The sequence below is a fragment of the Bombus pascuorum genome, chromosome 8 (assembly GCF_905332965.1).
Source record: "Bombus pascuorum chromosome 8, iyBomPasc1.1, whole genome shotgun sequence".
Classification (NCBI taxonomy): Eukaryota; Metazoa; Arthropoda; class Insecta; order Hymenoptera; family Apidae; genus Bombus; species Bombus pascuorum.
This window is the reverse complement of record NC_083495.1, coordinates 1285972-1299582: the sequence shown is the minus strand read 5'-3', so window position 1 is coordinate 1299582 and position 13611 is coordinate 1285972. Positions and strand designations below refer to the sequence as shown.

The window sequence follows — 13611 nt, the reverse complement described above, 5'->3', positions numbered from 1 at the left end:
TTCCTGCAGAAAAGTATGCTGGAACAGGATTGGCGATCATTGGTACAGCTGTCACAATTGTCCATACTATATCACAATTAAAAACTAAAAAAAATTTACTAGGGCCACGTATTCCACCTTTCGAGAAGACACGTTCTATAGTCGCAATCGCATTGTGAGCTGTAGTAAAATGCACACATAGCTAGCGCAAAATTTGGTCTACGAGCACCGTCAAGTGATCTGTCCCATAAATTCTCGAACACGTTGCCTGATTGAATATCCGATCAGGGGGCACAAGTGGCGCAGTTAGGAATGTATGTTAGAAACTCGTTTAATGCTAGCCCTCGGGACTGAAATTCTGCGGTAGTGACGGTGGTAGTAGTGGCGGTGGCTGCTGCCGGTGCAGTCGGTTTCCAGGCACGCAAACTCGCACCAACTGATCCGCCATTCTACCGCTCGTACCGTTGCACCAAACGTACAGTTAACTTACAATTAGTTTACGGTTTATAATCGAGTTTGAAGAACGAATCAAGATTAAGAGTTGACTGTTTTGCTTCATGACTTACATCGCATTCGTACAAATCTTTCGTTAACTCGGTCCCACCGCCTTTACAGTCTCAGTAATATCAATAAGAGAACGAGAACTTTCGTGAATAGATATGTGCCAAATAGCAGCGAACAAGATGTTTTGAAACAAACTCGAGAGATCCTCTTCCTAATCGAAAGCAAGCGCCATCCGCTAAAGTGTTACGTTCAATGATAGAAAAGGATGTAACGCAATCTGTGTAAGTGTACGAGTTACAGGAATACAGATCGTCAAAATCTATGAGATTCGTCTAATCGCCTTCGCGTGGAGATATTGCCCACATAAATCGAATCCACAAATTTGAAACCAAACGTTTTTGATCATTTTTAACTTTGCCAATATTTTCTTCAAAAAAAACCTATATAGCTAATTGTAACATCTTGTACCACCTAATTTTCAAAGTATGTACATATCGCGTAAGATAGGTACGATACTCATGCATATATATATTTCTTTTTTTGACACGTAGATAAAGGGAAACAATAAAATGAGAAAGTTGTTTGAAGCAGAAAGTTCCAAACAAAAGGGAACACGATATGCGTATAGATCAATTTTTCTATGTCAAAACGCCCATACACGGTGCACGCTATATTTCCTATACTCGTATGCGTTGCATTACGTCAACTGACCCAATTTGGAGAGTGCTTGAACGTAGACAATGTTCATGTTGGGTGACGCCTAATAAGGTATGAAGAGGCGTACTCCGGACACGACATAGAACACGCAGGCACATACCTGTCTGCACATGCTTGCGAGGAAGCAGTGTGCTGAGTGCTAGCCAAGCTCCAACTACAACTGTTCTCTTCCACCGATTCCCGATCCTAGTGTCGACGACGTCGTCGCCGTCTTCGCCGTCGTGAATAGCCGGGGTACACATGCATATTCAGACTGGGCGACCAGTCGCCGAGTAAATTAGACTATTTGGCCCGCTCCATTATTGAAGGAAACCTGTGGAACGGAGCTGCTGCTGCTTGTAATACGCCACCGCAGCGTTCACAACTTCGCGACTCCATGGCATTCACCAACTTCCAGCGAATGCGGGAGACACAGAGAAAGATTAGGGTAAGAGAGAGAGAAAAACGATAGACGAAAGAGGAAAGCCGAGTACAGAAAGGAAGCTGGTGTAGGAGACAAAGAAAGAAATACCTGGATTTACACTTCGGCATGAGACATCAGACGAGTAAATTTGTTGCGTGTTCCGATGTTAAAGTACATATTTGCTTGCAACTTCCAAATAAAAGAAGTTTCCTACTTTGAAAATACAAGAAGAAGCTATATTTCAGTTAGAAAAATTACACTTTTGTAAAGTATTTGATTTTCAAAAAATGTTTTATTATGCTGAAAACTAAGAACTATTTATTATTAGCGTTGTTTCTTTTCCTTTTTCTTCGGTCACGGAAAGAAGATCAATTGGGGAATCATAATCGTCTTATTTTAAGATTTTCCTCGTAACTCGTTGCAACATAATATCATTCGTTGCTTCGTTTCAATAATAACGATCCTGTGAGTGAAACGACAGATCACCGTGCGAATGATGAAAAAACGCAAGTCAGGCTCCACGATTTCGAACCGGAGCGGGTGCGCGACCACCGACTTCCGGTCTGATTTTACGAATCAAAGGAAAAAGGAACCGTTTTATTCGACTTGAACCGGTTTCAAATAGTAAACCCGCCATACACTGTGGCGGAACATTAATTACATATCACTGTAACATCACAAATGAGGTATCTATAAGATAGACCTATCACTTACTGAATTTTCTTATCGCAGGATTTGGAGTTTGAAATCTTGCGAGCTCTCTTATCATTTTACGATATTCTCGGTTACTAGCTCATCCATTCTAGTTTAAATTCGTAATCTGTTTATTACGAAAATAGAAATCTAAGTGGTTAATTAAATGATCTGGTGCTGCGTTTTGTGACTCCTATGAAGAAAACTATTTCCGACAGATTGCGATTTAAGATTATGAGAATTTCGCATCACGCAGATATCACAAAACATTGATAAAGCTACGTTATACGTACATACATGTTTCATTCCGTGTCATTTTTCGCAGGTGAGACGTTAAAAACATTAAAAACCGAGTATTCGTAGTCTGGATAGATTGGTAAAATATGGATTATATATATACATACATATGTATCTTCTTTTTATTCTGTTCGCTACCCATCACGTTATTCGAAGAAGTTTCTTATTCGGGGAGTCTTGACGAAAAGCAAGGTAACTCCTTTAAACTCTTGCGTTAAATAAAGTCGAGGGACGTTTAATTTACATATATTTACTCTCCCTATTCCCCTTTTTCCTTTCGGTAGTTCCAAGAGGCGCGATGTCCTTTTCTCGGTGCAGTCTAATCCACGTATTCTCTTTCGTTCGTCGTCCCTTCCCACTGTCTCTGTCTAACCCGAAAACTCGCTGACCTAATTTCCACGAAACTGCATTGCGTGTCCTACCTGCACTGTTGCACCTACTGCATTCGAAACTATACGTTCCCCTTACCTCTCGATGTCCTTCGTGCAGATATACCTACATGATGCACACTGCCAATCCCCCTCACTTTCCCCTCACTTTCCTAATATGTTCATTCTATGCAGAGAAAAAGAGACGCCATTCGGTGCATCGCACTTAACTCCCATATTCGTAAACGCATCGGTTATGAAAGGACCTTTATCTGACCAATAGCTGCACGACCGGCATATTGCATGATATAACGAAAGAAAAAAGGTAGAAATAAAAAGAATCGGACATCGATTTAGGCAGATGAGAATCAGCGGGTCGCAGAATCGCTTGAACGAGCAAACTGCGAAGAATGGAAGGACGAGGGACATGAGGGAGAGCAGGGAGTTTTGATGGAAAAGTTTTATCTCGGATCGCAATGGCATTTCATACTCATTTTGTGGTCCCTTTATCGTAGCTGTCGATGTACGAAAACGCTAAAGTTATTACCAGGAGGGAAGAATTACATTTTGGTCTGTAAGCAAGCAAATATAAATTTTGCGGAACCGTCGATAAAATTCTGAAAGTTCGTCAGTTTCTTATCGAACAAGTTTGCTTACAAATTTTACGATACGGAAATTTTTGTTATCCCAGGGATACTTGTACGAACACTCTTCAATGATTATACATGAAATATAACCTTATACATCTATTATCTACATACGAATGACATTTGTACGTATATACATATATATCGTTCAATTTCCAACGAAAAATGAATAGGTCTTTGATTGCTGATAAACAACAATTTATAAAATTTCAACGTCGAACAGACATAGCGTAATAAATTACACGAAAACCTGAGGGCTTGATCAAGGCACGAGATAAAAGAGGATAGACTCGTTCATTCATCAATGAACTCTAATTACGGCTAAGAAGCACAACGACGATTAAACGTGGTTTCGGGCCACGTTCGTAACAACTTTTAATTGCACTTCTCCGATTCTCTCTGAACGAAAGGTGGCGACTGCTGGTGGAACAGCAGCGTAGGAAGAGACCGAGTAGAAGACCAAAAGAAATAAAAGATAAGAGTACAAAAGGTTGTGGAGAAACGTTAGGGCTCGGCGTCGACGGAAATCGATAATTCGATCTTCGATCCAGAAACCAGGTTTGCGCGTTCTTCGGTAAAAGCGTGTACGAGTCGAGGTCAAAGTGTCATGAAAGCTTAACCGTAGTTGAACGAGTTCACTTTAGAGTTAGACTTCAATTTTAGCCCGTATATCGTGGCCCCTGCAGTTTAATGATCTTACTGACTCGGACAGGCTTTTCCATTATTAGTTCGTTCACTAATAAATTCATCTGCTTACGTGTCTCAGGCAAAGACACCGATAAGAGGTCTCATTGATCCGATGGATACCTCGTATCAGACATTACACACTATACGATGGAGTTGAGATGAACGATCAAAAGAAAAATTAGCACTAAATAAAATCCCAGAATGTCGTACTAATAGCGAAAGTTCTACAGTAAGAGCTACAAGAAAATATGTAGAAGATAATTACAAGGGTAATTGAGAAAGGAAACTAGGTAAACCGACCAGCAATGATTACAAAAAACGCAAAGGCTTTATTTGGTAGAAGAGCAACCCAGTCTGGCGAACCTGAACATGAGCATAGCTTGCTTGCCGCGGGTGATACCTGCTCTTGATCCATGTCATCGTTATTAACTGTTCTAACGAATACACGATTTTGCCATAGGGTATTCACTAACGAACCAGCGGGATAGAAATACATTTTCAATATATAAAACCGGAAGTATTATGTTTAATCGGTCCTTGTTCGCAATTTCCAGAAATGATACATGGACCGAAGCCGTATTTAATTCATACGTTTAAGGATAAGAGTATGGCATGCAGCGTATGTAAATGGAAATCGCGTCAGAACATGGAATACAGATATCCATTAATGGACAAGTGGCCGAATGTCATAGCAGCAATAGCAGTCACAACTGCATTGGACATCCGTTGTTTTTCGGAGGGAAAAGTAAACACTAGAGTAAAGTAGTATCGACCCGATAGTTTCGTAAATAAAGACCAATTGCAACTGTTAGAGACACAATACGATTTGATCATACCGGAATCCCCGTAAATTTATACTGTTTCGATATCGGAATTATTCTGTCTACATTCTAGTAGATCCGCTATAAAATAGTCGCTAAATGACTGTTCGCTCACGGTGATTGCGTCTAGAAACGGAAAATATTCTCTATTGTTCTCTATTATTAAGCACTATCTATATTCGCCCGTAAAAACTTGTACAATAATGTCAACGTAATACCTATTTATATAGAAAAGATTTTTATTTTATTCGTTATTTCCGACACTATCGTACTTGCATGATCAAAATTTAACATCTGTTAAAGAAACACGCAAATTGATCAATCAACTTTCAGTGTTAGGTATTTATTTGCAAACGATCGAAATAAAGAGAGAAAGCAATACTGTCACAAATTAATTTTCCACCTGCATACATCAAAAAATGGTTTTTCGTACATAACATTACCGTTAAAGCACGCTTACTCATTAACAACAATTTATATCAACTATGCAATAATCATTGTAACTATCGAGAATTTCACCATTGTAGATTTCTATTAATATTTACTTTATTCTCATGCATCATTAAAACGTACTAATTCGCATTCCCGACCATAGTCAGTCCATCTAAACCTAAATCTAGTTACTGTTCAATTTTCACAATAGCCTTGAGACTATGGTTAACTTCATTGAAGTTCAACAACTCGAAATAACTTTCGACAACACAGTTGATCAATGCAACGAATTGAGATGTGTTTTCTGGCGTATAGGAAACAACCAGTGGAATTTATAATGAGGAAACTTTGATAACAAACTTCGATGGAGATTTACAACTCCTCTATAATGTTATACAAAAACCGAAGCTACTCGATGAAGCAATCTCAGAACGGATTACAAGAACAACCTTGTTGTTTACTCCATTTCACCTGTAAGGCGAATACATTGTATCACGGGGAATCATGTACATACATATATCAAATATCCAAAGCTGTATTGTGGATTACGAGTTCGATATGCATTCTAATTAGCGAGATGCATCTCATTTTAAGTTAAAAAATGTTGTGTTTAATGAATTAATTGTAGATGCCTTTGCGTTAACGATTTCATAGCCTATCTACTACTGTCACAAAATTAATGATACATTTTACATACTTTCTTTACTTTCCACTGCATTTCTCTTTATCTACATTCTTACATATAACGCATTGACCCATGACGTTCATAATGCAAAGAGATTCTCGTTCAGTAAATGCAAAAGCATTCAAGCCGGCAGAGTATCATAAAGCTTCTTATATTTCTTTAAAGTACGTAAAACTCATTCGAGTTTATGAGATCCATTCACGAAGAACATATCTGTGAGAAATTATAAACATACCTGCGAAATTCTACAAATTGTACAAACTCTATGGTAAGCTACAGATTCTAATGGAAGTTTCTAAGAAATAACCATTCTATTTGAAAATATGTAAAATCTTAGATAATTCCTAGCTTTAAAGGCCGCTGTAAAACACTTTTAATTGTGGGGCCTTTCTGCCGGTAAACTTCTAGGTCAAAGTATAAAGTTTAAGGGTTACTACTGAAATTTGCATATAGCCATGGCCTAAGGCATGGAATGAAACCTTCGTCTTCTGAAGGAAGCACTACGTACATCGTATATAACATGCGCACGCATCATCATACATGTATCATACATGTTTGTAATGCAACGTAGACACATATATGCATCTACATTTTTACAATTATAAAATACAAATATATTATCAGAAGATATACAAATATAATTCAGAGTTATAAATCATTAACCAAAGAGTTTGTTAAAGAAAATAATATTATATAATATTTAACGTTCAATACATTCAAATAAGATTAAGATAAATATGGATTGTAATAAGAATAACGATAATATTCAGGAGGTGGTTTCTTTTATAAAAATGACTGTATCAAGGTTTTCAAGTTGTACAATACGTTGAAAATGAATCGTCTTAACTATTAATACTTATTAACAATACTCACAATAGGCTAAAAACAACTTCTTTCAAATATGCAGTAACGACGTAAATTTTCAATAATTACACGCTTTGTGTGCAAATTAAGCACAATAAAAATTCTTGCAAACACTTTTCTTTGAAATAGTAGTATTATTCGCCACGAGAGGGCTAGTATACCTGTATAATTGATTTTCATGTGGACGGAAGTTACAGTGCTGCCATCGTAAAGTCCTTTTAGGTTGTTTTCAGCACGCACGCTTTTTTAACGGTAAGAGTTCAATATTGTTTAGAATTTTTATGCTTTAAAATGTTCTTACGAAGTTATAAATTGATTTTAAATTGAATTAGTAAATAGTTAATGAAAAAATGCATATATAATGAAACAATTAAACAAAAGGGTTTCAAAAACAATTGCATCGCGTTACGTTGCTAGAATACACGTTTATAAACGAAATGTCTATTGTGAAATTTTCTAGTCACTTCTACATATTTTAGTGAACTTAATAATAAAAAAATAGTAGATAACAAAGAAAAATTAGGAACATAGAAAATTAATTGTCGAACTCAACCATTTTGCCGAGTAAATATTGTATACTTTTGTAACGCCCCTGTTTTACATTATGATCTTTTATTACATATACGGTTTGAATCTTTTTTATACTAAAAAATAGATAGATCAAGATGCAGATATTTGTGAAAACTTTGACTGGTAAAACCATCACCCTTGAAGTAGAAGCATCAGATACTATTGAAAATGTAAAAGCTAAAATCCAGGATAAGGAAGGAATTCCACCTGATCAGCAACGTCTTATTTTTGCTGGGAAGCAATTGGAAGATGGACGTACTCTGTCAGATTATAATATTCAAAAAGGTATCTTGTAGCTTCATTAAAGAAGCTCTAATACTTTATATATTTTATAGCCCATAACAATAGTTTCTATGTTTTGAACAGAATCTACCTTGCATCTTGTTCTTCGACTTCGTGGTGGTGTCATCGAACCTACTTTGCGTATTCTTGCACAGAAATACAATTGTGATAAAATGATTTGTAGAAAATGTTATGCCCGTCTTCATCCACGTGCAACCAACTGTCGTAAGAAAAAGTGTGGCCACACAAACAACATTCGACCAAAAAAGAAGCTGAAGTAGACTACATATAATGTTTGCTTATTTTGCGAATATATGTATTTCTAAAAGATGGTGTGAATAAAACATACATAAAGAAGTAATCAGATTTTGTTAACATTTTATTATATATTAATTTATATAGATGTATACAAAAACATAAAACAAACTTCAACACATAATAGGTTCAATTTGAATATATTAGTCTTTTCGGTAACTGTTGTTTCACATAATTTTCATACAAGTTAATATCATTGGTGCTTGGCACAGAACCGCCAACCTAAATAATATATATAATTTTAATACGATAAAAAAGATTTATGTGCTAATGAGAATATATACTCACCTCTGCTCTTTTAACATATTGCTCATATATACTAATACTAGACTTCTTTATCACTGGTACTTGAACTACAGTAGTTGTCACTTCAGGGAATGACACTTGTTGAGCTAATTTCAAACGCAATTTCGTGTAATCCGAGGAATATGTTGCATTGCGTCCAATTAATGCAAATCTATTAAAAATATATATTTAAAAAGTATCCTTTAATACGTATAGAAGCAATTTACCTTTTATATAATATGACATCATTCCTTTTAGGATATTGAGGTTGAGTACCATACACTTCTTTCATAGATGGAAATAATAATTCAAAAGATGTGAATTCCGAACTTTCTTTCGACATTATAAATTGAGAATCATTAGTATGCTGATGATTCTCATATTCATCGGAACTTGAATCATCGCTAGAGCTATGGAATATTATACATAAAAATTCAGATCCAAAAAATTACATTTGCTTTAATTTTTCCATCGCTCTATTAATGACTTGTACTACCTTGCACTCGATGTTGTGCTACTGGTACTACTTTGCCCAGTCATTGAAGGATTCTTCATATTTAAATTTTTATTACCAGTTTCTTCCCTTCTTCTACCTGGTCGTATTCGTACTGCAAATGGACTAAAACTGGTTGTAAAATGCGGCATGAAATCTCTAACAGAATGACTAATTTTATACGCGTAAACTTCGGAAAGTAAAGACAGTTCGTATGGCCTACAAAAAAATATATAAATGAACCACGATATTACATTCACATTATGAAATGTTTCAATACCTATGGTAATCGTAATAAACATCAATCATTTCCTCGGTTGAATTTTGAACTTGTATTATTTCTGAACATGTTTTTGTTATTTCATTTAATGCATATGGTAGACATCTTAATACAGTAGTATCCCACCACTGCGTTAAAGGTTTTGTTCTGCGGGAATAGTGACAAGCGGGTTTATGATGAAGATAGTAATCTGTTAGAAGTTCCCAAATAGGAGGCTTTCCTTCTTCAGGTATAAATAAACCTGTAAGAAATATTTAGATACAAATTTTATTTACTATTCTGATCTACCTCTAATATTATTTAATCTCATATTTATATTTACCTAAAAATAAATTAATTGTATGTTGTTTTTCTTGATCGCTAAATGTGTTACTATAATATCTACTGAGAGTTTGCATAATATCATTACCCTGACTTGTCCATGGTGCAGTTTTTCTAAATCATAAAATAAAAATCTCTCATCATAATTGAAAATGTATACAATATTATACAATTTTACCTGTAAGTTTTTATTCTATGCACCAATTGAGAGCCACCATATTGTAATGCTAATGTATCGCCGTGATCCTCATATAATTCTTCTAACATTCTTACACAATCAGAGTCAAATTCTAATTTAGGAGATTCTAATACTCCTAAAGCACACAATTGGAATCCCAAAGCACATTTTCCTATCGCAAATTGTGCTGTGTTCGTACGATCTAAACAATCAACACAATTTGTTCTAATAATACCAGTTTGTAATGTACCCCTTTTACCGAAGCATTGTCTTACTTTGTTTTCTATATCATGTAATTCATTATACTTATTTTCTCTGGCAAATTTAAAATCAGTACTACAGCTGACAGATAGATTATCTTCAATGGAAATATTTGTATAATTTTGAACGCCATATGTATTGAATGAAGAAATCGTGTTTGAATTTGTTTTATGAGATTTTTTATTGTAATTAGGCTGAGGAGAAAATAAATTCCTTTGACTGTAATATGGATTTTGTGATTGAAAAATACCAGTTTTCAAAACTGCATTATGTGCTATATTTGCCAATCGTGCCATAACATTAAACTTTTTTCTGAAAAAAAAGATGATTAAAAATTATATCTAATACTTTCGCATACTAGAACATAAAATCACTACATGCAGTTGTACCTTTTGTTCATTCGAGCCATGTCAAACCTTATGTATTGAATATGATGTTCTGGAGATAAAAATTGGTTTAAATATTTAACAGCCATGTATAATTCTTCACTCAATGTACTTTCATGTTTCTTTTTTTCACGTTTTTTAACAAGATTGAGAATTATAATTGGAGAACCATATCTTCTTAAAAGCTGATTAAAATGTGCACCTGGTTGTTTTTAAATAATTAAATGTTGATTGTATCATATATAAATATAATTATACCATTTAACTTCCATACCTGCTGTTTCTACATAAGGATCAGCCAAATCACAAGTGATAGTAGGTTTAGGAACCATTTTACTAACATCCTGACTCCAATGTCCAGGAACTGATCCACGCATTTGTACAAAAGAACTAAAACGGCCCTTACTTAAAGAACTCACTCCAGAATCATGTACAATTTGTTCTGTTTCTACTTCATTTGCAACATCTCCCTGAAGTAATAAAATTACCTTTTAGTGATATACAGTTACAATAGTACAGCATAAATATTATTTAATTATACATACATCAAAATTTGCTCCACGTTTTAAAAACCTGGTACCTGCATACTTATTACTCCTTCTAGCTATAATAGTTATATACATAGATCTTCCAAAAATACTGACATTTGATTGACCAATAAAACCATGTGTAACATATAAAATCCAGTCACGATGCAAGTCATTTTCTACTGGTTTCAATAAATGCGAATTCCACACAAATCGACGGTGCGGATTACTTCGTACACCATAATCGATATATTTTTCTGTACCACTAAAAATATTACCAATTATCAAGTTTTATTGAGTGTTTAATTTTCAAAAACATATTAGTTGATTATTATAACAAACCTATTATTCCAATAATTTTTTTTAGATGCCCAAATATTGAAAAAGTCTTCTGCATCTTCAGTATCACTATTCTCTGCTTGATTTGAATCCGTGTTATTTGTATTAAAAATATCAGGTTTGATATGTTTTGGTGGAGTCATGTTATTTTGTAAAGTATGCGTTAGGTCATAAGAATAACTGAAGTAGAAATTACTACTAAGATCGATACTTTGAAACATCTTCACATATCTTTGTTCATCAGGGTGAAAAACACGGATAGTATCATTTGGAATATAAATCATTGAAGTGTCTTCTATTTTATATATTGTATGATGCCCAATTACAGCCACTCTACGTCGTTTAGTAACAAGAATTATATAGTATCCTTCTAAGAAACGTACAAAACCTAATAGAATGATTTTTAACCATTAATTATTTTATTAGTTTAAATCACTTTTACATTTTATTTATTACATATCTAATATATTGTGCATATAACATGGTTAACTTTCTAACTGCAAGTAAAATAGCATGCAAATATAATTTTGTGTGATATCATGCTAAAAACATACATGTGCTGCAATATCTTACACACAGAATATTTATATTGATACAATAAGTATTTAATATCATTTCTTATTGCATATGATTTTATTTCTGAGTTTTAAATTTTCAATTTAGTAGTTTATTGTAAAGTTACCACACAGAATGACCATTATCGCATTTAAGCTACATTTGCATCTTATTATATTACATATGTATCACTTACTATAAAGTTGATTTTTGTGTGTATATGTGCATGTGTATTAAATTTTCTTTGTTAAGATTGTTATTCTGTTTCAAATGTATGATGTTTCACTGAATATGAAAGACATTGGTCCTTACCAAGAAGACCAAAAGCTGGTACTAGTCGAGGGAAAGTTTCTCTCTGCCACATTGTTTTCCAGGTGAATTTAGTTTGAGTTGGTTTGTGCAATGGTTTCTGACATTCTTGGTGTTCAGATTCTTCTGATACACCATTGTCAGATGTAGATTCTTTGTGAATGTTGCCTTTGTTAGCAAGCAAATACATAATATATGGACACTAAGTCTTATATAATATTTTAGCAATAGTTTTACTCCAATATTACTATGTATATTTATGTTATTTTGCGTCTAGTATTAAAATGCAATAAACATGCATGCCAAGAATTAAATCATGCAAAATTATAAAGCTTAAGCTATGTCTCTAACACGTATGCTGCTCTTACATATTACATACAATGTAACTATGTATTAATAAAAAACAAAGAATTGATATATAAAATTACATTCTTATTCTCTCTATACAATTATGTGTCATATATAATTATTACAAAATATGAAAATTTTTTATTGTAGAACCATATGTCCTGATAATTTATATAAGAAACTAATAAAGAAATTAATATTGCTTACCAACAATTCCAAAAGCCGAAACAATTTTGGCAACTCCTCCAATATTACTTCTTTGTCCAGTACGTGTACGATTACCCATGTCTATCATATTTACAAGGTCCTTTATTTCATCTTGAGTATATTCTCTTTTATCGTCTACAACAACTAATTCTTTCGGTTCCATACGGTCTATTTTTAATACACGGAAACGTGTTAAAGTATTATTTGAACCCATTAAATAAAACCTCTGGAACGTAAATTATATGTATTCAAGAATATTTAAATAATTTATTGCTTATAAGATAAAGTAAGATCTTACAGATTTTGTTTCATAAAGGGCAATTTTTTGTATTGAAGAAATAATAGGATGAAATACTACAGTTGAAATAATCTTTTCATCCATTGCAGATAAATGTTAATTTAGAAATATTTAGAATGTCTTTTTCCAATACTAGTAGCTTTCTTGCAAATTCTTTGTGTATCATTTAAGTTGACGTTTAATACCATCACAGACAAAATAAAAGATAGACCTATTACTCAGTGGATTTTTCTGTCTTACATCTCGAGTGCTTTAGAGCTCTTTTACCATATAGGTGTCATTCCCAACATTATCGATATAGTATGGAATGCTATCATTTTCGGCGATTAAATTGATACAATTCCTACGTTCGCCGTAACAACCGAAAAGGAATTTCAGAACATCAGTTGCGAATTCCATATATCAAATCTATTCTATATTTAATCAATGTCAAGATCTCAGTACCTCGTCTATAATAAGCGTGTATTAAGAGTATGCTAAATCGGAAACTTCGAATTAATGTTTAAATTGTATATGAACTTGCCTTTGAAGTTCACGAAACAAATGGCATAAAAATGCAT

General features: G+C 33.9%; 2 protein-coding genes across 3 annotated transcripts; one reads left to right on the top strand and one right to left on the bottom strand.

The window, feature by feature from the left end:
- Window positions 1-7233: 7233 nt before the first annotated feature.
- Window positions 7234-8310, top strand: LOC132910210 (ubiquitin-ribosomal protein eL40 fusion protein). The gene is made up of 3 exons (XM_060965788.1): window positions 7234-7349; window positions 7753-7952; window positions 8034-8310. Exons 2-3 carry the CDS (start codon window positions 7763-7765, stop codon window positions 8228-8230), a joined length of 387 nt encoding a protein of 128 aa, XP_060821771.1. The 5' UTR covers window positions 7234-7349; window positions 7753-7762; the 3' UTR covers window positions 8231-8310.
- Window positions 8308-13458, bottom strand: LOC132910184 (polyphosphoinositide phosphatase). 2 transcript variants are annotated; one of them, XM_060965738.1, is made up of 14 exons: window positions 13052-13458; window positions 12754-12979; window positions 12202-12366; window positions 11338-11722; window positions 11014-11260; window positions 10743-10938; window positions 10472-10670; window positions 9822-10394; window positions 9645-9757; window positions 9323-9563; window positions 9046-9261; window positions 8777-8959; window positions 8553-8721; window positions 8308-8486 (listed from the first exon to the last, which is right to left on the bottom strand). In XM_060965738.1, the coding sequence occupies exons 1-14, from the start codon at window positions 13133-13135 to the stop codon at window positions 8394-8396; spliced, it is 3090 nt and encodes a 1029-aa protein (XP_060821721.1). In that variant the 5' UTR covers window positions 13136-13458; the 3' UTR covers window positions 8308-8393. The 2 variants fall into 2 exon arrangements, with proteins under 2 accessions (XP_060821721.1, XP_060821722.1); XM_060965739.1 differs by lacking the exon at window positions 12202-12366 and having other exon boundaries at window positions 13052-13456.
- Window positions 13459-13611: the final 153 nt, after the last annotated feature.

Excerpts from the sequence above, each read along its gene's own strand:
- LOC132910210 (XM_060965788.1), top strand. The coding sequence starts at position 7,763 with ATGCAGATATTTGTGAAAACTTTGACTGGTAAAACCATCACCCTTGAA. Across the intron at positions 7,953-8,033 it reads AGATTATAATATTCAAAAAG|AATCTACCTTGCATCTTGTT; the intron begins GTATCTTGTAGC and ends TGTTTTGAACAG.
- LOC132910184 (XM_060965738.1), bottom strand. The coding sequence starts at position 13,135 with ATGGATGAAAAGATTATTTCAACTGTAGTATTTCATCCTATTATTTCT. Across the intron at positions 10,939-11,013 it reads AACGTGGAGCAAATTTTGAT|GGAGATGTTGCAAATGAAGT; the intron begins GTATGTATAATT and ends TTATTACTTCAG. Across the intron at positions 10,671-10,742 it reads TCCTTATGTAGAAACAGCAG|GTGCACATTTTAATCAGCTT; the intron begins GTATGGAAGTTA and ends AAAAACAACCAG.